This window comes from Austrofundulus limnaeus, unplaced genomic scaffold (assembly GCF_001266775.1).
Source record: "Austrofundulus limnaeus strain Quisiro unplaced genomic scaffold, Austrofundulus_limnaeus-1.0 Scaffold407, whole genome shotgun sequence".
Classification (NCBI taxonomy): domain Eukaryota; kingdom Metazoa; phylum Chordata; class Actinopteri; order Cyprinodontiformes; family Rivulidae; genus Austrofundulus; species Austrofundulus limnaeus.
The window spans coordinates 99,584-123,887 of NW_013952809.1; the positions used below are offsets into that span (position 1 = coordinate 99,584).

At 40.6% G+C, this 24,304-nt stretch overlaps 1 protein-coding gene across 1 annotated transcript in view; it reads left to right on the plus strand.

The window, feature by feature from the left end:
- The window catches only part of traf4a (tnf receptor-associated factor 4a), a 38,489-nt gene that overhangs the window by 11,135 nt on the left and 3,050 nt on the right, over positions 1 to 24,304 (plus strand). The window contains exons 2-6 of the mRNA XM_014024104.1: positions 16,459 to 16,510; positions 21,969 to 22,073; positions 22,154 to 22,315; positions 22,639 to 22,800; positions 24,108 to 24,263. Of these exons, the coding sequence (XP_013879558.1) occupies positions 16,459 to 16,510; positions 21,969 to 22,073; positions 22,154 to 22,315; positions 22,639 to 22,800; positions 24,108 to 24,263 (637 nt within the window). The remainder of the gene's footprint in view (positions 1 to 16,458; positions 16,511 to 21,968; positions 22,074 to 22,153; positions 22,316 to 22,638; positions 22,801 to 24,107; positions 24,264 to 24,304) is intronic.

Consider the following 24,304-nt stretch of genomic DNA (forward strand, 5'->3'; position numbering starts at 1 on the left):
ATATATAATTTTTCCCTGTTGCTGGCTGCAGTTTTATAGCCCTGAACCAAACTGCATCACTCTAACAGTAGAGGTTTCCATAAAGTAAAAATCCAAAATGAACGTGCCTGGACTCGTCCTCCTCTATAAGAGCTCCTTTTAAAATAAATCCTGCAGCCTTTTGGGCCGAACAAAGGCGTAAAATATTCCAGCTATGCAGCGAAGCACCTTCCTCTCCACTCAGCGAGCATGCTGGGACTGAGCCGCCCGACCCGGCCCTGCTGCTGCTGGACCCCAGCCAGTTGGCCCCGATCCTTGAAGCGTGGCCGGTGCTTATGCATGCCGGGGTTTGAGCGACATGTAAGGCAGCTCAGATAAAGGTGTGTTTATCATAACATCTCTTCCTGTTCAGAGGCGTGTACCCGGAGCCGCTCACCCGGCCTTAACCACTCGTTTTTAGATACTTTCCAGTTTGATCCAGACCCCAGCTTGTCTACATCTGCTCCCCGTTGTTCTGATTCAGATCGTCCTTTAGATGATCCTTGTTTTGTGCACGGGTCACCGAACAGAGCCAGCACATGTTTAGGCTCCCACAACGATTATTATTTCTGCTTTATGATTTTAAAGCTCCAGACCTGGAGGTCTGACACAGACGCTGCAGTCAGACTCACTTGGCGCTGATTAATCGATTAAGTCAAGCAGGTCGTAATTAACAATATGGATTATGACCCAGTTTTAGCCGTTTGATGCTTTTATTTCCCAACAAAAGAGTTCATGTTTGTCTTTTTTTCTCCAACAAAAATAATGATAGTAGGAAATAAATTAATGAAATCTTCAAAGAAATCTGTTAAATATAAAGATTTCCTGCTTTTCTTTATAATATAAATGCTTCCGGTGTTTATTCAGATAAGTGACTTTAGGAAAACAAAACCATTGTTCATTATGTAATACTTGACTTAACTGAATAAATAAATAGACTTGTTTTTGTAAAACAGATTTAAGGATGTAATTGCATAAAGACTGAAGCAACCATTTTACTATTCAGCTGTTATTCTGTTACAGCTTCTGACTCACTACTCCTCTCTCAGCTTTGTAAAATACCAGAAAAAAATCAACAAGATGTGCTGCTCAGTGCAGAATAGTCTGCTGTGATGTGGTACATTATAAGATGTGGATAAAACTCACTAAGCTCTGCAAAACGTCCACTCCAAAATGAGCTTTTGGCAAAACGATTAACAAACCAAATGCTGATTGGAGTCACAGAAAGTTAGACTTTACATGACTGAACTGACATTTTAGTACATTTTACTGTTTTTACAAGCAAGCTTTATGATTTTTAGATTGTGTAACAATGTCACACAGTGTGGAGCTCTCTAAGCTCTTATAGTTATAAATTGTACATTTCTAATACAGTTTAAACTTATTTATGATTGTCTTTTCACTTAATGTAACAGTTTTCTGTGAAATCCCCTCAGTGGTATACTCCTGTTGTATCTGAGCTCTGAATTTTCTTACAAACTTTTTGTTTCTCCTACATAAAACACTGTAGACACATAAAAGTGGACGTGTGTGACCATCAGACACTTCTGCACATTACAATTCAGGGTTTTTTTTTCATACATTGTAGAGATTTTTCACATTGACTGTTTGTTTGAGGCTTATTTTCTACTCTGCGTTTTTGTCATCGCGAGTGCCGTCAGGGAGTGAAAGACACAGTTGTGTGGTTACCATGATAACCACCTTTTTATTTTTGGTTTTCTTTACACTTCTTGTACAGATTATGTATTAAAATTTGACATTTTGCCCACTTCAACTATTAGAAAACTAAAGGATTTCTAGAAAACAGTTGCTCCATTGTCATCCATCAGAATTTCTCCAGAACTTTTTATGTAAGTTTGATTTTTGCAGTTCCTGTTTCTCATATGAGCTTCTAAGGAAAAACACGATGATGCAACGTCCTCCTTGATTATGAAATTTTGTCTTTAATCTGCAGGAAGTGATTCCTTGTTACTCCCTGTCTGTCACAGAGGGTTAAAACGATTTGAGGTCATTTTAATGGTTTCTGTTGGGATCGGGAAGCTTGCGTTTTGGCTCCGAAGTGGTTTCTGAGGTGACAGGAAGGGACGTGAGGAAGTCTGACAACGGGACAGCTGGAACGGAGCGCTCGCAGCCGAAGCACCTGTCCTCAGTGAAAGGCCTCTCTGTAGAGCCGAAACAGGTGTCGGCAGAGCAGTTAAGCCCTTCACTTGAAGCCAACAAGCTCTGAATTAGTCATTTATCCAAAGGGGGGGCCCTCTGTCAGTGTTAAGGTCGCTGCCCAGTTGCCTTGTTGGCTTCCTTCCCTTCCTCCTCTCCTCAGCTGGTGTGTTCTCGCTGACGGCCCTTTAATCTCAATGACTCCTTTGTTGTTGTGCTTCAGGGTCCTGCTCCTCGCACCTCGTCTTCTCACACAGCGTTAAAACTCCGAGCTGCTTCTCAGGAAGCGGCTCTGTCAGGTGCAGCTCGGGACGGATCAGTCGCCTCGTTTACGATGAATAAACGCCTCATCTGAACGGTTGCAGATCTGAGAGCGAGTTCTTTAGGCGGAGGGATCAGCTCGTTGTAAAGCATCCAAAACAGGGAGGCTCTTAAAGTGCCTGCGACATGCCTATCCTTCAAATACAAAAAGTCAAAGAAAGCGTCTTTATATTTAAGAAAATTGACGTAGTACACATGATTTTACACATTTTGTCACATAACCTGCCTTCTTTATTATTTGGCTCAACCAAAGTGAAACAGGAAGTGACATCAAAGGGGAACTCATTAATAAAATAAACTCTGTTTCTTGTTTATTAAAACAAAATTATTCAAACTTTAAGTCTTCTTCGTCTCTCTTTCATAGCGACTAAAAATAATCTAAAGAAACGTCAGATTCTTCTTTACAGTCTGTGTTGTTAGCTTTTGTAACAACGCTCTGTTTACATGCTGACATCACTTCCTGTTTCTTTACATGCAAATATCTCAACAACCGTTCATCTCAGCGGAGTGAAATTTGTTTTGCAGTATGTTATTGATGTTATCTCTCCAAAAATGCATTCATGTTTATTACAAAAATTTCATGTCACAGGCACTTTAATCCACCTGAGTAAAGAATGGATCATTTTTTCTTAACAAAAAATACATCATTTATCACTCTGACAGAAGAATGGCAACTCTATTATTTATTTATTTATTTATTTATTTATTTATTTCGTGTTCTTCCTTTCCTTCTTTTCGCTTCAACAATTGACAGATCTTGTCATTCATCTCATTGTTGCTCCTGGCAACAGGGGCAGGTTGCAGAGCTCGTGCTGGGCGAACAATGCAGCCGAGGCGTTTTATTTTTTATTTTTTTGAAACAAAGGAGGCGATTTGACGTCAGCTCCTCGCCTCGCCGAACAAAGAAAACTGCATCCACAGAGCGGTGAGGTGGTCCTCGTCTGGAGCCGCGGCTACACCAGCTGATAACCCGAGCGGCAGGCAGACGGCTTGTTTACGTTTTGTGAAGCAGTTTATGGACGTGTGCGTGTGCTCGCCGTCAGCGACGACACACACGTCTAAAAAACATCCCCTCACCTTCCCTCCCAGTTACCATGGACACAAACGGGACCTAAATTCGTCGCCTCCAGTGATGTGCAACTCCTCGCAGACCTGATTTTAAACAAATCAGGAAGGAGAAGCCTTTTTTTTTCTTCCACTCGCAGCACAACAGAAATTCAGATCAGACAGAAGTTGGGCCTCGAGAAGACGCGACACATCAGACTCACAGCTGCGCCGCCGTAAAACGCTGAATCACAACCAGGCGGGTCACACCGCCTCGAGCCTGCGCCTTTCCTAACCTCAGACACTTTCCAGGAAAAAACCTGGTGATCATATTACCAGGGTTAGATGTCTGAGTCACTGTGTCGACTAAAAACTACTTTAAGACTAAATATTCCTGTTGGATTGGACTTTATTTACTTAAATACATGAGGAAGTTTCTTGTTGTTATTTTTTCCAAAGGTGTTCTATTTTTGGACCAAAATTAGAGTTGGTAATGGTTTACCCTCACCTGCTGTCAGCCTAAAAGGTGTGGCTTTAGTTAAAGTGCGTGTCTGTGTGTGTATGTGTGTGTGTGTGTTTGAGTATTTGCTTGTGATGAATGGGGAAATAAAAACGGCTCATGAACAATGAGAACTAAACAAAGATCTCGCTGAGAAGCAGGCAAAAGAAACTGATCTTTTTCTTTGCGCGCAAGTTTAAACATCTGAGTTTAAATGAACAAAGGAACGTATCAGCTGTCCCTGAGAACGTCTGCTTTTATGTTTTTTAATATACTTCAAACCATTTTAACTCATAACTCGCTCTTTTATACATGGATGTATATATATTTTGAGTTTATGTTAAGATGCGTTCTGTCAGCCATTTGAGCATTTCAGCTCTGTTAATTTTTACTTACCTTCAGCTCATGTTGCTCCTGTAAACTTTCGGTTGCTTCACAGTTGAAATGTAAACAAAGATTTAATTTTTAGACAGATATATTGCCTACACAAGCTAACCAAGAATCTTTGTCTGTATTCATTAGTGCAACAAAAAAAATTGGTTCTCTTGTCTCAGTATTTACAAAAAGAACTGTAACGTCTAACAAAAAGAGCATAAAGAAATATAAAGTCTTAGTTGCATCACATACAAAGCTTGGCAAATTTGCAGCAAGTTGTGTTGAATAATGCAGGTCAGCATTTATAATTACTTATGTTAATTTAGTTCTTGGTTAAAATACCTTTGGTTGCACATAGAGGATTCCTGTGATCGTTGGATGAATGGGACCAACAGACGGGTTAATTTCTTGACCTGTTTAGTTTCAGCGCGCTGCTAACCCTCCTGCGGCTGCTTTTTGAAGACACGGTGATGTAAACAAAGAAGCTGTAAAGTTGTTGTGGATGATCTATTTTCAGGATGGGAACATTTACTGTAGTCTTGTATTTTAATCTGACTGATGTTTTTTTCTCTCATCTTATTTTCAAAGGCGTGTCAATCAGTAAAATAACATTTTATTTGAAGGATGATGCTCTTGGGTCTTCGGAGACACAACAGTCTTCTTTGTGCGGGGCTTTGGCACTGAGAGTCGAATCCTCTCCATCGTACTGCAGTAAAACCTGATTTATACCCAGACCAGCTGCTCATCCTCCTTTATTTTAGCTACCGTTAGCTCATGTGTCTATAGATGCTACTAAATTGTAAAACTTTAGCTCTAAGTGGCCTTTGATTAATAACGTTGCACCTCTGTTGGCCCAAGCCTGGAATAAATTCTCTTTTTCAAATTGATCTGTCCCTCTTGGCCTCTGGTGTGGGTGAAACTAATCTGGGCAGTTTTTTTAAGCTCATAAAACAAACCGTAAAAAGTGCAGAAGGACGTTGGTTCGCGGGAATGATGTGCCATTAGCACTAGGTTACAAATCTCAGGAGATTTCCCATCTTCCACAGTACTGGATAAACCTAAAATTGCTCATTTTTGTCTGATTTTATTGATGGTATAGTTATAAAAAATAATACTTGATTTCATTTTAAACATCTTGTGGCATTGAGTATCCTCACTAATCAGACTAAGAATGTCAAAATTGAAGGTTTATTATAAAAAATGGTTTATCATTGGATTTACTGGGTATTAACCTCCTAAACAGTCAGTTAACCATCTGTCAGACGTTGTGACCATAAAGAATAATGAGATTTGTGTCGTGTGTTTATTGGAGATATTATTTTGCAAGACAAGAGGATGGGCTAAATATTGGCTAAACACTTCAGCTAAATATAAAGCTAACACATCTTGCAGCTTTGTTTAATTAAAGCAGACGTTAAAAGCCAATGGCTTTGTTCTAAAGCTTTTGTGTGGATTAAACAATCACATTATGTTGTTAGCTATAAGCATTAGAGGTGTTAATAAGCAGATTTTAAACTGAGCCAAAGTAGCAGCTCCCTCCTGTTTGCAGTTTTCCTGTACCTTTTATTTCATATTCAGACTCAGGTGTGCTAATTTACCAAATCTCAAGAAGCTGAAAGAAACTTCTTGTTTTATATTGTCCAAAAAATATTATGTGCCAGTGTACAAAAATCAGCATTTAACTAATTTAATCTGATATCACAAATTTGGAGCTACTCGTGTTTTCAAGCTTTGTGGAAAGCTAAGCTAAATGCTAACTGTAACCCGTTAAGGACAAGATGATTTATTTTTGGTTTTGTATTAAAACGGTTCTAAAGAATAAATAAACATTTTAGGTGGTTTGTTAGAAAGCATTAATGGGAGGTTTTAAACTGAGTCAAGCTGCCGATTCTCTCCAGTTTGAATTCCCTGTAAGCGACATTTAACGGACAAGTGTTTTTTTTCTAACTAATTTAATTTTAAAAGACTCTTCTAGCTTCACTCTGTCTAAAAATAATATAAATATGTAATGTTACTTATATATCTATACTTTAGCACAAGCAGCCTGCCAGTCTTTGTGCTATACTAAGCTAAATGCTAACTGTGACTTCATAAATACATAATGTGTATATTTATCTAAATAATAGCATTAGGGCTTCTTTCTTTAGTTTCGAAGCCATTGTGAGGAATAAATAAATTATTTATTAAGTGGTTTTAAAGGAAGCATTTTGGATGTGATTAGCCAATTTTAAACCAAGACAAGCTAACAGTTTTATTTTTGATTTTCTCTGCTAATTTATAACACATTTAAATGTTTATGCAATGTTGTATAAAAATCATATCTTAGCGCTGTCCAAAAATAACAATATATTAAATACAAATATACAGTGTCACTAATTTAACTTTAACTAAAAAACACTAGGAAAGTATTTTATGCTAAGCTAATTGCTAATTGTAGCCTCTTAAAGAGATTGTATTTATTTACTACATGCTACTTTGTCATAAAACTGGTCATGAAAAGTGTGCTGAATTAAAAAATGTGGTTTAAACAAATCAACTGTTCCGTTACTGCAGACCTCATAATGCTTAAAAAATGCATGGCATCCATTTTTCTGGCTCTGACAACTTGCAGAAAAGCTTGAAGCACGTTTCTTTCACAGTTAATTTACATTAAATCTGTGATTTCATGCTGTGACTCCAACGGCTGATTCATTAAAGCTGCTCAAAGGAAAAATGAGTGGCTGTGTCTGGTACTACCTCTCTAATGCCATATGCAAACAGTTGGCGGGCATCTCTCCTCTCAATGAGTCGTGCGCTTCTTTGGCAGTCTCAGATCCTCCCTTTTCATGGCAGGCGTTCATCAGATTAGTGTAGCACCTCAAATCCAGCCACTGTCGCTCGCTGCGGATCGCTCTTTCAAGCAGAAATCTGCCTTCTGACGTGGAGCTAAATTTAGACCAGCCATCTGTGATTAAAACGGCCAAAATTTGCACGTGCACGTGAAAAAAAACTCCTTTTATAGCATGCAAGTGCTTCCATTTGTCGCTAAATAACCCAACTCTCTTGATCTTTCGCAGCATACGAATCCTGGTTTCTGTGTGAAAGTGAGTAGTGAAAACGGAGAGTGGGCTGTTTCACACCTACCACAACCTTGACAGCAGCTTTTAGCACTTCTCCACAGACCGGTTCTCACATGTGTGACATGGTGAAGCTCAGGACTTCCATTGATTTCTAAAAACGAAGTCCTCCACAAACCACACTCACAGCCAGATCAGACGTAAAGGATCTCTTCAGAAGCGTCCCCCTTTTTCCTTTCATGTATGAAATGCGGGCCCTGGTTTGTGTGGGCACGCCTCCGTTCTGGTGGTCTCTCATTTTTGCTGCGTCCCGTGTGGGCGTAGGTGATTGCACTCATGCATGAGCTCATCCAGAACAACGATGGGATGGGACTCTTTTTGTCAGCCCCGCACCCAGATCAGCTGCAGGGAAATGAATGCTCTGAATTTGCTTTTTTCCACTTTTAGGTTCTTTCTTGTTTAGTTGGTTGTTTACATCGTCAGATATTTTATCAGATTTTAAAGGTTGTAAAGTTTAAAGTAAGTCAAAAATCTCCTTTTTATTTAGAAACAAAAGTAAGAATCTAATCTAATCTAATAGAATAGAATGATAAAACGAACTGGTGAGGAGGTTTATCTTTTAGGCTTTGGCTGTGTCCAAAACGGCAGGCCGGGTCCTCCGAAGGTCGAATTTGTCGGCCGCATACGTCACAGCGCCGCGACGAAGGACGTCCAAAACCGAAGACTCCTCCGATGCGGCCGACAAATACGTCCTTCCTTTGGCCAGAATCGAAGGACAGGTCCGATGGATCCTTCCCGGTCCAGCATATCCCATAATGCATTGCGGCCCGACCGGAGATTTTTTTATGCTAGTAATGGCGGACGAAGCGAGAGAAAAGAATACGTTTTAAATAAAAATATGGTGATATAAAAATTTTAAAAAATTAGCGGTTGTAATTCTAATACTTTTATCATTTGTATGGACATGTTTTTAAATATTATATTTTATATTTTTATTTTTTATTTAATTTTATAGTTTTGTGATATTAACAATGCTAATGTATTGATATTTTTCTAGTTTTGATTTAAGTTTGCGTGTTTAGCGTCGTCACAGTTGCTAGGTGACATGACGTACGCCGGGGTAAGGAGGGGAGGCTAGACCGTCCAAATTCACAGCCTCTATTTTTCCGGTCTTCCCGGTCTACCAAGGACCCGGCCCGCCGAGACCAGGGAGTCTGGGTCCTCCGGAGGATCTGGCCTGTCGTTTTGGACACAGCCTTAGTTTGGATCATGGTCTCCATCTTGAAAGCTGCCATATTGGATCAAAGTCAAATTTGAACGCATCAAATAACTTTCCCAGTTGTTGTTACAACTTTCTGTATTGGCAGATATTGAACCACAACAGATTGCAGCAATCGATTTCTGAGACAAATATGATTTTCTTTGATAAGCCAAAGGACCATATTCCCATTGTAAAATTTTTGACTTTGATCCAATTTTGCGGCTTTCAAAGTGGTGTCCATGTTCTGGACATAGCCCTCTCGCCCATTACTTGCTGGGGTATTCAGATATTTCATTTTCCCTTGTGTTTCTGAATTAAAAAGGTGTCCTGAGACTTTTGACTCGTCCTGTATACAGCCAGCCATTTAAAATGCTTATTTGCTTTAAACACAACGTGCCCAGAAAGTACCAACTGTACAACTTTCAGGAACAGGGTGCTGCCTCTTCAGGGAAGTTGCTGTACAGTGATTACCGTATGAATCATCCAGTCCAATGCAATAAGTGTTCAACAGGAAACTATGGTCAGGAGTTATGCAGCATTCTCCCAATCATCCAGCTCGTACTTACCCAAATGTTTATCAGACTTTGATTTTATTACTCTCCAGGTTTGATTTAAGAGGACATCTTGAGTTCGACACCTATAAACTCATAACGTTAACACATAAACCGACCCAAGCTCTAGATTAGCACTTCCTGTAATAAATATAAACGCGTTGATATGGACTCAGTGTCACAGTCCAATCACGCTGATGGAGGACGACAGCACCAGGGGGATTATAACTAGTTGTAAGCTCTGCCTACCCTCCACTCACACTTAAGAGTGGATTATAGCAACTCGCAGGCTTTCCTTTAGCTTGCAGATGGCTTCTCCTCCTCCTCCTCGCTCTGACCCCTAGTTTTCAACCTTCCTTCCTTCATCTCCCTTTTATTTTACTTTTATACCCTGCCTTCAAGCAGGTGACTTTTTTAATATAAGGTTTGCTATTATACTGTAACTGTGTCTAAGCTGCAATTTCTGATAATACTATAACTCTCATTTCCTGATTGCTAACTTGGTCCAGGAAATGTTTGATTTAGGCTTATTACTGCATATTTTATGTAATATTTGGAGTTAAAAATGTATTTTTCAGGTATTTTTTTTTCTCAGCTATGAAACATTTTTGACCTCAGTCAATCTGCCACTGCTTGCTACATAGTTGTCGTTTTAGATGAAAACAAGCTGAGATTTTAGCTCACAGATGGCTCGTGCTCACAGATGTCAACATGGTTAGGTGAACTGCGCAGAGAAATGAATATCATTACACAAGAGATGACAGCGTAAGCAGCGACAGCCCCAGGTGTTTCTGATCCAGAGTCAGAGTTTTTGGCTCCATGTTGGCACAAAAAACAAAAAACCTCCAGCAGCATCAAAATCCAAAAATGCCTTTGTGTTCCGTTTCTTTTCTTCTTTTTTTTTTTTCCTTTGGCAGTGTTCGAGCTTCTCGTAGTAAAATCATCCTTTTAATGTTTTTCTGGTCCACATTTGGTCTCTGCGAGTGAGTTTCACGGGGCGCAGGAGACGAAGCCAGGGAAAGAGGCCAGACATCCACCCCCGCACACACAAACACGCTGGTAGTAGTGCCTTTCTTCCACTTGCATCACCTTTTTTTTTTTGCCAAAGCAATACGACCGAAATAGTCTTTCTCCTCCTCAATACGGAAAACGAAGAGGTACTGCGAAAAGTTTAACTACGAGCGGTTTTAATTTTCCGCCTGCCTTTTTAGAGCCGTCTGACACCGAGTCAGATGCGATTTATCTCTGTTGGGCTGATGAGTGTGACCTGCAGACTGTCAGCCATTGTTGCTTCTTATGAAACGGCTGTCAGAGGCTGTTTGGGACCAGCAGAGGAAGATTTACAGGTGTTAAAGCCTGGACATTTGTGCACTTCAGGCTCCTTCTGCGCTCGGCGCAGACCTCTGACATAAATCAAAATTAACAGCCTGTTTAACAGAATATTGCATGATGTTAACGTGACATGGAGGCTCTATAGGTTTATGTTGTTAGTCTACTAAAACCCTCCCAGTGAAGAGAAAATTAGATAGAAATGCTTATCTCACATTGTTTTAAAGTCGTGTTTGATGAGATGCTTTGTTGCTTTAAGAGCTCTCCAAACTATTTTAAAAAATCCAGTCAAGTATATCTTAGCATCTGTTTTTGTCACGCTTTAATATTAGCATTCAAGCTAACCGCATTTTACCTCTTTTTCTCCAGTTCTCTGTAAATTTGCTCATCTTCATTTTCATCAAGATCCTCATCGCCTTCCTCCACACTTCTCAAAAAAACGTTGCCATTATTGTCCCATATGTTTCACAGCAAAATGAAAGGTTTAGCTTTTTTCATGCCATCTAAAGCAACCCGTCAAAATAAAAGCGGTAACACGCGACTGTTAAGTGCAGTGACTTATGGTTTAGTACAGAGGAGCCCACCTGTTATCTTATGTAGAAACACAGTATTTCCATTGGTCAAATGACTGTATAAAAGAGCTGTAGTGAAGGTAGTTTTTATTCATGGTGCTGACTTTATCTCTAATTTATTAGGATTAAACGTGAAACATGAAATGACAACAAGAAATATTTAGATCAGATTTAACCCCACATGTAGATTTGCACACTTTATAAGGCCACAAAAACTCATATTTTATCAGTTTATGAAATGTCCCATGAGCCTTTGCTACTTGGGCGAATGGCAGACTTTCTCCAAGTGCACAGACTAAAGCAAAAGAGGGCCATTGCATAGCTTAATCGTTAAAAATAAAGGATTTTACTTTTAAAAAGTATTTGTATTTCATGTATTATATTACTGCCTTTGGCCCGCAGCCCTGGATAGATTTTCATTTCGGCCCTCTCGAGGAAAATGTTTGGGCACTCCTGGTTTAGTAGTTTAGTTTAATTTGCTTTATACATCGCAGGACCTGCAAAGTGACTATTTCTCACGCGATGTCATACTCAGCTCTGTGACTACCTGCTGCGCTAGCAGCGGTGGCTCATTTACTCTACAATCCACAATATGTAATATGGTTAAACACTATAAATGTTTTACTTTAGAGCTGTTTTAGACAGGAAATCTGCTCTCATACAGAAATTATTTTACTTCTTAAACTTTAGATAAGAGCACTCGCCCATAGTTACTCAACACAGCATGATTATAACTTCCTGTTAGGCTTTGCACAACAAACAAAGCAGAGTTTATACTCCACATAATCTGCAGGTGTAGACAGCTTACTGTGTAGACATTAAATCCCACACAAGAAGCTGAGGCGGCATCGCTCTGTGCCGATGTCAAACTCAGAAATCCTCCTTTCACCACGTGTCATCGGACACCGTGAACTCCCGCTCCTCCCTTTTTTTTATCCACATAAATAAAAGCTAAATCTGCCGTGGGCGAAGCGTATCCGGTTCCACAGGTAGAAACACCTCCCACCACCTCTCTGCAGTTACTCCTCTTTGTCGTGAGGATGAGGAGCTGAACGGCTCCCGGCTGCCCGTCACTGAAAGCCGTTTTCACTCTGCTCCGTCGGCACAATGGTGGGCGGACATAAGTAGGTCAGTTTCTGGGGGCTATCAGGAAAAAGGCTCAACACCTTTTGGGCTTTTCTATTAAGGAAACTACATCTGACTGATGTGCAGATGTCTATAAACTTTTAATGTGGGTTATTTTAAGCTGACAGCAGAGAGTAGTGCTTCTATTTTTTATTCGAGAGAAATTAAAACAAAGAGGGGTTTGTGGTTTGACAGCTGCGAAAACACAAAAATCCACTGTTAAATCTTTGGAGAAACATTTGTAAAGTTTCTTTAATTAAAGTGCACAAAGCTGTCTATCACACAGGTTATTGGTCCACATTTATGGTGGATAAATATGTTCTGGTAGAGGAGGTTGTAAAAGTGGCACATCTAAATCTCATTAATGAACATAAATTAGCTTTGATAAACAGTGTTTACAGACCGTAAAAGTGGTCATTCTGCTCAGTAAAATGTGACACGTGTGCTACAGTGTCTTTATGAAAACTGGTTTTATTCTTCAGACAAAGGAAATCCAGAGTTCTCACACTAACGCACTCGAACCAGAATCATATATTCGACTTCCTGAGCAGACACACAGTTTAGTTTCAGGAAGGTAGAATTTAGGGTTTTGCTAGGAAAAGAAAAAAGAAAAAGTTAATCCTCGAAAAGACAGACGGGTTTATCGCAGGGCTGAAGATAAAAGCCGAGACGAGTGGTTCGGTTCAGCCGACGCTTCCTGAGTCAACGACAGGAGCCTGATCGGCGTGTCTCAAACTCTCTGCAGCTCTTTAGAGTTCAGTTTGTTCAGCGCGTCCCACCGGACACGCCCGCCACTCCGGCAAACACAAACATGGAGGGTTTGTTCAGGAGTTTCTCTGTTAGTCGATAGAGTCGCTCTTGAGGTCACTCTGGGGTGAGCGGTTTGTTGAGAGGGCCGTCGTCAACGTGTCCCGTTTGGCTGATTTGAATGTTTGTGCAGAGGAGCAGCTGAACGGACAGAAGGAGGTGATTAAATGTTAATGAGGTGATTGTTTTTTATTGTATGTAGTCCGGTCCATGGATGACCCTCCTCCCCTGGATGCTCATTGATGGAACTGAGAGAGGTGGCCAGGGATTTCTTACACACAAACATTCACACGTTTGCCCAGCTATACAATTGGGGACATTTCATTGACTTCCATTACATTTCTACAGCCTAACTCTGACCACAAACCCTAAAGCAGGGGTGTCAAACTCCTGTCCTCGAGGGCCGCTATCCTGCATGTTTTAGAGGTTTTCTTGCTCCAAAACACCTGATTTTGATCGCTGGGTGATTAACAGGCTTCTGCCCACTTTGAAGAGTTAATTCAATCATTGAATCAGGTGTGTTGGAGCTGGAAAACCTCTAAAACATGCAGGATAGCGGCCCTCGAGGACTGGAGTTTGACACCCCTGCCCTAAAGCTAACCTCACAAGTACCTAACTGACCCTAAAACTAACCTAAACTCAATTCACACCTTGGTCCTAAACCCAACCCCCAACCCACCAATGGCATTTAAACCAAACGGGGACTCGACTTATGTCCTCAAATGCACCAGTTGTCCCCAAAGGTAGGCATTTTGTCTTAGAATTGCCCCCAAATGTCACCAGAAACAAACCCAGCAGAAACTTGGCCTGAACTTCTGCCTTTTTGCTTTTTCATAACGCAGAGCTTTTTCATGGCTTTGGTGGAAAATAGTGGGACAGTCACGTGTTTTAATAATTGATGCATTTTAGTTCTGCAGCTGTGGTTCTGTAGAGGCAGAACTTGGTCTAAAGGGATGAAACTCGTGGTCGTCCTGCTATTTAAAGTCAGACTGTCTGCTGTGAAATTGGTCTGTTTTAAGTTGGCGAGCCAACGTTTCTTTTTAAAAGAAGCAACCATGTCACAGTTTGTTTCTGGAATTATCAGTCAGAGAGGGGATAATCTGAATGGAACCACGGTTCTAATCCCGAGCTCGGCCTCGTCCAGTGAGGCGCAGCGACTCCGACTCGCCAGAGATTGAAGCGGTTTTATCTTCAGCGGACACAAACGTGCTCAGGAGCCTCGCTGACCACCGGATAAGAAATCGCCTTGACAGTTGGTGACGCGGCGCTTTTCGCCTGCCTGCGCCTGTGATGCGGGACCCCGGCTGGACATGAGGGGCCCTCAGGCCGTCCCCTGTCCCGAGCGGGAGACCCTGTCGCTTCATGTATGTGAGCCATCACGCCGAACCAAGGATTAGGTCTCAAAGTGGTATGTAGAGAAATTGGCCACTGTAGTGCACTGATGAAAACGTTTGCAACATTTTGTCGTGCTATAAATGGAACGTTTGACTGAACTGAATAGTTTGAAACTCTTTTTTCGAGCGGTAGCAAGAAAAAACATGATTTTTGTCCAAAAATGTCTTAAATTTTTCTTATTCTCCCTGGGAGCTATCCAAGATTTTTATTTATTTATTCTTTTCTGGCTGGGAAATTTCATTATCCACGTACTATTTGAGATTTCAGACCAAATATCAATGAGTTATCCTGAATAACAAGACAAAACAAGACATATCAGGAACCACTCATGATATTAGGATGATCCAAAATGCAGCTTAAAAAGCGGAAATCTGAAAATGTACTGAGGTCATTTTAAACAAATCTGACCTTATCCTTGGTTTGATGGTGGGTCACATACAGTCATGGGATGGGCAGAACTCTTCCTCTAGTGGGTTCGTCAGTGACGAGATGCTGACTGTACTCTCCCAGCTTTGAATTGATCGACCCTGTTCTGCAGCCCCGTTGTGGTTTGTTAATTGGTCCGCAGCTCCCTGCTGACACAGTAACCCTAATGGAGAAGAATTACTGCTGTTTCGTCGTGCATTAACCTCCCTCCTCCTCTTTTCATCAACCCTCCTTTCACTCACAGGCCTGACCTCTTATCCCCCCACCCCCCACCGACTCACGCGTTTCACAGCTGGGTAGATGGAGTGAGGAGCACATGTTCTCCCGCTCCGTCACATGTTCCTGTTCCTCTGGGAGCTGCAAGTCAGGTGACACCGCCAGCTGAATTAAAGCTCTGAAAGGCAAACACCCGCTGTGTTGTCTCTTCATTAAAGTGTAAAGATTTTTTTACTCTATGTAAATTTCATAAACTTCTGCAAGCTTCGTCCCATTGTATTAGTTTAAAATCGACTCAAAACAGTATGATCGTTTATCGCGATCATTTCTGAGACAATTTATCGTGACAGGCCTGTAAAGATCAGTTTCTGTGTCCAGGATGTCAGATGAGTTGTAACACCACTAACATTTTATTGATCAACTATTATTTTCTGCAACTCTTCAGTGTTGCTTTCGTTATCTACGGGCGTGTGTATCGATGATGTCAGGGTTGTTTTAGAGGAGTTGTCTCATGATGGTGGCACAGCAAGGCACTGGTTAGTGTGGGTAAAGAAAATGGATGGATAAATGAGTTGTGATACTCAATCATTTGGCCTTAAAACAGGCTGATGAGGGTTTCTATTTTCATCTGTGGCACCACGAACTGCACAGGAGGGCTGCGGTAAAATAAAGAGTCCATGTGATGCTTTGGGCTTTTAATGAAAGAACAGAAACTTCTCTCACTCTTCCACCACCAGATCTACAAATATTTCTTTTCCTTTTTTTTTTTTTTTTGCCTCGGGCATGAAAAAAGCAACTTTTTTGTCAGTTGTGTTAAAAGAAAAGACTTCATCTAAACTACACTGCGTCTTCCAAATATTTTACAAGAAAATGCGCAAAGAAGCTCAAATGTAGTCCAAAAATAGTTTCTGCGCTGTACTTCAATGTGACGTTTCTTCTGCCTCAGTAAGAGAAAATGGTGCTGAAAATATCTTCTGAAGGGGCGAGGATGAAAGAGCAAATGTCATTAAAGTCAGAAGCTCACAGATCTGCTTCATTGTGTGTGTAAGTGTGTGTTTCGTACGTCATACAGCGCGATGAGTCAGAGAAATTCTCAGATTATGGGTGGTTTTGAAAATAAAAATCTACAACTCTGGGAACTACAGTGCTGCTTTTAGAAGAAGAGCTGCTTTTCTCTGTTTGAAGGTCAGAGTTGATCTGACTGGGTTTTATTTGTAAATGCTTTATGGTTCATTTAAAGATTTCCTGTGTTTACCTTTTCCAGAGTGCTTACGGTAATAACAAGAATTTTCTCTCTTTGTTGCAGTGAGGGCGTCTTCAAGTGTCCCGAGGATCAGCTGCCTTTAGATTATGCCAAGGTATGAAGAACACCACACAACACATCAATACAAAATACATGTTCCTCAGTACCATTGTTCCCCAGTACCAATGTTCCCCAGTACCAATGTTCCCCAATACCATTGTTCCCCAGTACCATTGTTCCCCATTATCAATGTTTTCCATGTTCCTCAGTACCAATGTTCCCTGGTACCAATGTTCCCCAGTACCAATATTCCCTAGTACAAATGTTCCCCATTATCAATGTTTTCCATGTTCCCCATTACCATTGTTCCCCAGTACCTATGTTTCCCAGAACCACTGTTTTCCAGTACCAATGTTCCCCAGTACCAATGTTCCCTAGCACCCATGTTCCCCATTATCAATGTTTTCCATGTTCCCCGTTACCAATGTTCCCCATTACCAATGTTCCCCATTACCAATGTTCCCCATTACCAATGTTCCCCAGTACCTATGTTCCCCAGTACCTATGTTCCCCAGTACCTATTTTCCCCAGTTCCTATTTTCCCCAGTACCTATGTTCCCCAGTACCTATGTTCCCCAGTACCTATGTTCCCCAGAACCTATGTTCCCCAGTACCAATGTTTTCCAGTACCAATGTTTTCCAGTACCAATGTTCCCCAGTACCAATGTTTCCCAGTACCACTGTTTCCTAGTACCTATGTTTCCCAGTACCTATGTTTCCCAGTACCTATGTTCCCCAGTACCAATGTTCCACATTACCATTGTCCCCCAGTACCAATGTTCCACATTACCATTGTTCCCCAGTACCAATGTTCCCCATTATCAATGTTCCACATGTTTCCCAGTATTGGTGTTCCCCAATACCCATGTTTCCCATTATCAATATTTTCCATGTTCCCCATTACCATTGTTCCCCATTACCATTGTTCCCCATTATCAATGTTCCCCAGTACCAGTGTTTCCCATTATCAATGTTTTCCATGTTCCCCGTTATCAATGTTCCCCAGTACCAATGTTCCCCAGTACCAATGTTCCCCAGTACCAATGTTCCCCAGTACCAATGTTCTCCAGTACCAATGTTCTCCAGTACCAATGTTCTCCAGTACCAATGTTCTCCAGTACCAATGTTCCCCAGTACCTATGTTCCCCAGTACCTATGTTCCCCAGTACCAATATTTCCCAGTATCTGTGTTCTCTAGCATCTATGTTCCACACTAAAATGCCTGAATTGTAAATCAGTATTTTTTTTCATTTGTTTTAAAGGACATTTAAAAGGGGAGCCAAGCATCTTTCATGACTTTCATTATTAACCCAGGGAGACCAGGGAATATATGAACCAGGGAACATTAGGATGACCTCGCTGTTTGAGTGTAAAACTGACAACATACTCAGAATAACAATGCTATCGCCTACCGGGTTTGAAATGTTTGTAAAAACTGTATAACCTCAAAATGATACAGTAGTATAAGCCAGGGATTCCCAAACTTTCCTGTGCCATGACACCCCCAATGCAAACCCACAAACAATTCTACAAAATATATGAAGAAATATCAATTTTTAGTTATGTTTCTCACTTTTATTCATAATATTCTATTATCATGCTTTAAGCACCATATTCCTACTGAAAAAAACAACTTTTCAACAAACTGTTGACAATAACAAAATTAATTAAAACTCTCTTAAGCGTTCTTAAATAACATTTCTATGTATTATTATAAAATATATTTTAAAATGATTAAAAAGCTGATTTCATTTTAAGATAATTATTTTTGCTATTTTTTTCTTCACTTCCCTCTAGCTTTCTGAGGCCCGCTTAGTAGCCCTAGCCCACACTTTGAAAAACACTGGTTTAAGCCGCCACTATGATGAAATTTTCACACTGCATCAGACTGAAGCAGAGCAAAAGATCCAGACCTCTTTAGTAAAGAACGGCCGCTTCAGATTCTGACTTTAAAACAAAACCTGAGCTTTTTTATCAGTGAATCACTGTAAAACATGATGGCAGTAAAAACCTGAAGGCAGTAAAACTTGTCCGTACCCAGAGTTACAGGTCGCATTTCATTCCTTTTAAAACAGGATAATTTATTCAGACCACTTCACCGGATCGCTCTCTGTCCAGAAGAAGAAATAAATTTCAGCTGTTCTCTAAGGCATTTAATCAGCTTGTGTTAAAGACCTGCTATAGAGACAGAGAAGTTTCTGCAACACAAGGATAAGAAACAGGAAGGATTTTAAAATCCTGTGTGGGTTTTGGCACCAACCAATATTTCTCACACAGATGTCATAAAGCTACTGAAGGACCTTTAAACCATATGTCTCTGTGTTAGTCATACAGATAATGAGATGCTGTAACAGTTGGATGCTAAAAAAGCACGTGGAATAAGACTGAGTGGAGCAGCGCTGCTGCAGGACGGTCAGGGCAGCGGTGAGGGTCTGCGCTCGGAACGAGGAAGGCGCCTGTAATAGCAGGGAGTCCCCAAGGGAAGGATGTGCTCTTGGCACACCTGTCAGACGCTGTTATTTACCAAGGCTCCTGCAAATTACCCCGTCCCGACGGTCCCGGTGGTCTCCTGTCAGGGCTGCCGTGGAGCTCGCCGCACACCGTCCTCTGAAAAACGTGCACCAACACAACCTTGGAACGACACAGCAGCGGCGCAGTCATTAAAGGATCGTACTGCTGCTGCTGGAGTCGTACTTAAGGGCAGAAAAACTGCTGCAGCAGAAAGAATAAACCCCCAAGTTGGAGCAGAGAGCTTAACCCCCGCCTCTCCCCCCGATCTGCCAGAGACGAAGTTATTAAAAGGTCATTATTGTCGTCTCCCTGCAGATTTCAGGACTGGAACAATGAGAGTTTCAGTTCACTTTAAAGCGTTTTTTTCTTCCTTTCTGCAAACGACTGCTGGCTTCTTGTGTGTGAGAGGAGTTCATCACTGCTGAGTTTCACTTCAAACACGTCCAGCGTCTTTAATGGAGACATTTAAAGACACTTGTGTCTTTTTTTTTCTGCTGACAGAGAAGCTTCAGACTAAATGAGATGAGATTTTATTGTGATTGTTGGGTCAGTGTTAACACGGTTGTTTTTCTGTTTTTTGTTCATTTTTTAATCATACGACTTCTACAAACTTTGAGCTACTTTTAGCTGTTCATAAATTAAAACATTCAGCTCATTCAGGACACAAGTGTTGCAGATTTTCTATACTTCATTTACCTTCCATACTTTTAGATAGCTTTTTACAGTTTTTATCTACTGGTTTGCTAGTCCATCCTTTAGCTAAAAACTTTATTCTTTTGCCTTTCAGCTAGCATTTTGCTTCTTTTAGCTTTTACCCAGTATTGCGCTTTAACAACTAGCTAAAAACAACTAACTATCAGCTTCAGCTAATTTTAGCTGTTATTCTGCATTCAGTATTCATAATTTCCATTATTAGCTGCTGTTTTTTATATTTAGCTAGCCTTTAGCAACTTGTAGTTTTTTGTGGATTTTGGCTTTTTATAGCTTCTGACTAGGATTTTAAAAGTTTTTGCTACTCTTCGGATACTTTTATCTTGTCTTTGGTGTTTTTTACCTAGCATTTTTCTGCTTTTAGCTTTTTGCTCACATTTCCTGCTTAGCTGGGATTTAGATTCCAGATATCCTGATGCATCTCAGTAATCCAGGTAAAAAATCAAAAAGAAAAAAAAATGTATAGGTCTTCTGGACGGGCTCTTCTCTAATGAAATGTTTTGAAGAATGTTCTCATTCTTGATAGAGAGGAACGTTGGTTTGAGAGAGGAGTAAAAGAAGCCATTTTTGTGAAGAAAGACCGTCCATCATTAAACAGAGGTGGAGGCCTCCGTTTTCAGTTGTCCCCCTCCTACAGTGCGGCTATTGCCAGTATCACTCCACCCCCTGTTAACAATAGGTGTTAATTAGGTGTGAACGATAGCCATGTGATGTGAGTATCAGTCACATGGAGGCAGGGCTTAAAAGCCTGAATTTTGCCTGAAACTCTCAGACTGAAGAAGTCTCTTGGAGGAGAGACGAAACGTTTCATTAGAGAAGAACCCGTCCAGAAGACCTATACAATTTTTTTCTTTTTAGATACCAGATAGCATTTTAATACATTTAGATAGACTGTTGTTAATTTTTTTAGCTTATCTTTAACATCTCATTGCAGCATAAATTTCATCAGCTAAGTTGCTGAACTTACACTGAAAAGCAAAATCTTCAGTCTGCCATACATTTCCAAAATTCTGCTGGAAAAAAAGGCTAAACTACAAGGAAAAAAAACTTTGCCTTCTTCATTTTTCTGTGTAGTTTGCTGATGGCACAGTGACTTCTGGAATATTGGGGTTTTGTTGGCCTGATGAGTAGGCGCAATGATGTAAACGGCCAACAAATCTGCCCTACGTCAGCTGCAACCCCTGAATTGAGACACTGTCATTTTCTTGTTCTTTGCAGTATTTTTTTTTTTTTTACATTTTTAACATTGACTCTTCAGTTTGGCTACAGACACAAACTGAACAGTCTTATGTTGCTGATTTGCTCGCAGGGCTGTGGTGACATTTTGAGAAAGTGGCTTTTCTTGTTTGACCAGAGTTGAGCTGCAGTGGGGGGATAGACGCTCGGTGCAGAGCTGTAAATCCTCCGGACAGCGAGCTGATGGGGAGGATTTGGGCAGAAAACTGACTCATTCGGTCGTTCAGTGACCAAGGATAAATTTATCTTTCTCTCTTCTTCATGTCTTTCTCTCTCAAATCTCCCATAAACCCATAAACTTACTTATCATCACTGCGGAGCTGGACAGACTCACTGCCCTGGTACAGGGTTTCTTCCTGGAAAATATGCTGAGTTTCTTTTTTCTTTTTCTTTTTTTCTCATGAGTATTAGGATTCAACTTTGTGCAGCTCTGAGCAGCTAAAAATGTCGTCTTTTGTCTTCAAGATCACCCTTTGCCTTTAAACATGACAAAGCTGTGGTTTTGGGTGCAGCTGGAGATAAACGGAGCAGATTTTTCTCTCTCTTTCTGTCCCGTTCAGTCCGACAGGGCTAAACTGGTGCCAAAGTTTAAAACGGCCTGCCTTAGGGAAACACGCCTTGTTAGTAATTAAATCTTTATAATATATAGATTGTGGCATTCAGCCAACTCCCTTAAGAGAGATAAAACTTAATGACTGTATGAAAACTTCATCCTCACATTTACAATAAAACTTTAAAACGAGAACATATTGAAATACATTATAACGACACTGATCTGGTCTTATTAATAAACTACTCACTATATATATATATATATATAGCTTTTATTTTACTTATAAAGTATGTATGAAAAATTTTATTATTGTTGAGTTTGTTCTCTTTATTTTGACAGGATGACTTGTTCACAGATTTGTTTTTACTTTTTCTAAGACTTGTAAAAATCAGGATTTGCGTAGGTACCAGGGAACTAAGGCACCTGGGAATTTAGGTACTTGACCCTTCATAATAAAACTGTATTTTGGAAGCTTCAGCTGTCTTCATCCATCTTATTTCAGATCTACCCGGATCCAGAACTGGAGCAGCAGATCCTGGCACTGCCCATCCGCTGCATCCACAGCGAGGAGGGCTGTCGCTGGACGGGCCAGATGAAGCAGCTGCAGGTGAGAAGTCCCCGGGGCCTCTAACCTCCAGAACCTCCTAAAAGGAAACTCTTCTAACGCGTCGTGTTTCCCGCCCCCAGGGCCACTTCTCCACCTGCGCCTTCAACGTGATCCCGTGTCCCAACCGCTGCTCCGTCAAGCTGACGCGCCGCGACCTGCCCGACCACCTGCAGCACGACTGCCCCAAGCGTAAGGTCAAATGTGAGTTCTGTGGCAGCGAGTTCACCGGTGAAGCCTACGAGGTAAACAACCACAAACCTGTTCCGTTCATTTCCCTGCTGTGAGCTGGAGTGATTATATAAGAGGCGTACCTTTTTTTTTTAAAAAAAAAAGCCTCAGGAATAACCGATACCTGTGTGTCAACACCTGGTTTGAAACATGGTTGTAGGCAGAAGGAAAGGAGTTTTAATTGCGTGGGTTTTTTTTTTTCCTACACATTTGACTCAAAGTAGCTTTAGCGTTAAAGTCTGATTCATATTTCTTCCTTTGTTCTCATTTTGTTTCTTCGATGAAACCCACATATTTGTGATGTAAATAAGGTTGAGTGTTTTCTTTTTCACGGCAGAACCACCAGGGCGTGTGTCCTCAGGAGAGCGTTTACTGTGAGAACAAATGCGGGGCGAGGATGATGCGGCGCCTGCTGTCCCAACACAGCATGGCCGAGTGCCCCAAGCGCACGCAGCCCTGTAAATACTGTGGCAAAGAGTTCGTCTTCGACACCATCCAGGTGGGTTTACCCAAGCATCAGAACCTCTAAACAAAGTTCTTGTTTTCTGTCCTTCAAGTGCCTCAGAAACAGTTTCAAGCCTTAAAAAAACAAACAAAATAAACAAAAACAGAAGCTGCAGAATCACGTCTTTGTCCTTGTGAGCTGATGTTTACCTGTTTAGGCTTCGATATGGAGCCAGCTCCTCCTGCACACATCTGGCCAACGGCTGGGCGGATTCTGTCAACTTTACCAACCCCCACAGTCGTGTAGAGGCGTCTGAAACCTAATCTCATCCACAGAACAACAGCTGAAGAGATGTTTTTATGGTTTCCTTCTGGCGCATTAAACTGAATTTCTGATTTTTTTTTTTTTTTTTTTTTTTTTTTGAGGGAGAGTTTTTTTTTTACTCTCAGAACTCGATCTGAAAGCAAAAATTAGCAACACTAAACGGAGCAAAATATCAACTAAAAGATGAAACAAACATAACCATAGCTAAAATCTTAAATTAGTATAACTGTAGCCAAAAGCTAAATGAAACAAAGCTAAAGCTAACAGCATAAATTAACAGGTTGGTGGCTAAAACTAGCAAAACTGCTGATAAAGAATCAAACAAGCAAAACAGTAGATAAGAATTCAAATTGACAAAACCTTAGCTTAAAGCTAAAGTTAGCAGAACAGTAACTAGATGTTAAAAGTGCAAAATTATAGCTAAATGCTAATTTGCAAACAGTTTAAATGAACAAAACCATAGCTAAAAGCTTKAATTAGCAGGTTGGTGGCAAAAACTAGCAAAACTGCTGATAAAGACTAAAACAAGCAAAACAGTGGATAGGAATTCAAATTGACAACACCTTAGCTAAAAGCTAAAATAAGCAAACCAGTAGCTAGAAGTTAAAATGTGCAAAATCATAGCTAAAAGCTAATTTGCACAAAATTGTAGCTTAAAGCCAAAATTTACAAAATCATAAATAATTAGGTCAGTAGTTAAAATCTACAATCAACAAAACCGTATTGAATAGATAAATTTGCAAAACAGTAGCTAAAAACTGAAATTTCCAAAACCTCAGCTAAAAGCTAAAGTTAGCAGAACAGTAACTAGATGTTAAAATTGCAAAATCATAGCTAAATGCTAATATGCAAACGGTTTAAATGAACAAAACCATAGCTAAAAGCTTAAATTTGATCAGATCAAAAAATTTAAATGATCATTGAAAATAAAATAAACTTTTTTTTATTTAAAAGGAATCACAAATAAAAAACGGATCTTAAATGTCTGTATTTGATTCATTTGTTTGGTTCTCCTACTCTGTTCTGTTCCTCCACAGAACCATCAGTACCACTGCCCTCGCTTCCCGGTCCAGTGTCCGAACCAGTGCGGCACTCCCAACATCGCCCGCGAGGACCTGGCCAATCACGTGAAGGACAACTGCGGCAACGCCCTCGTCCTCTGTCCTTTCAAAGACGCCGGCTGCAAACACAGAGTGAGTGTCTTCACAGGAATGTCTCTCTGCCTCTGGAGGAC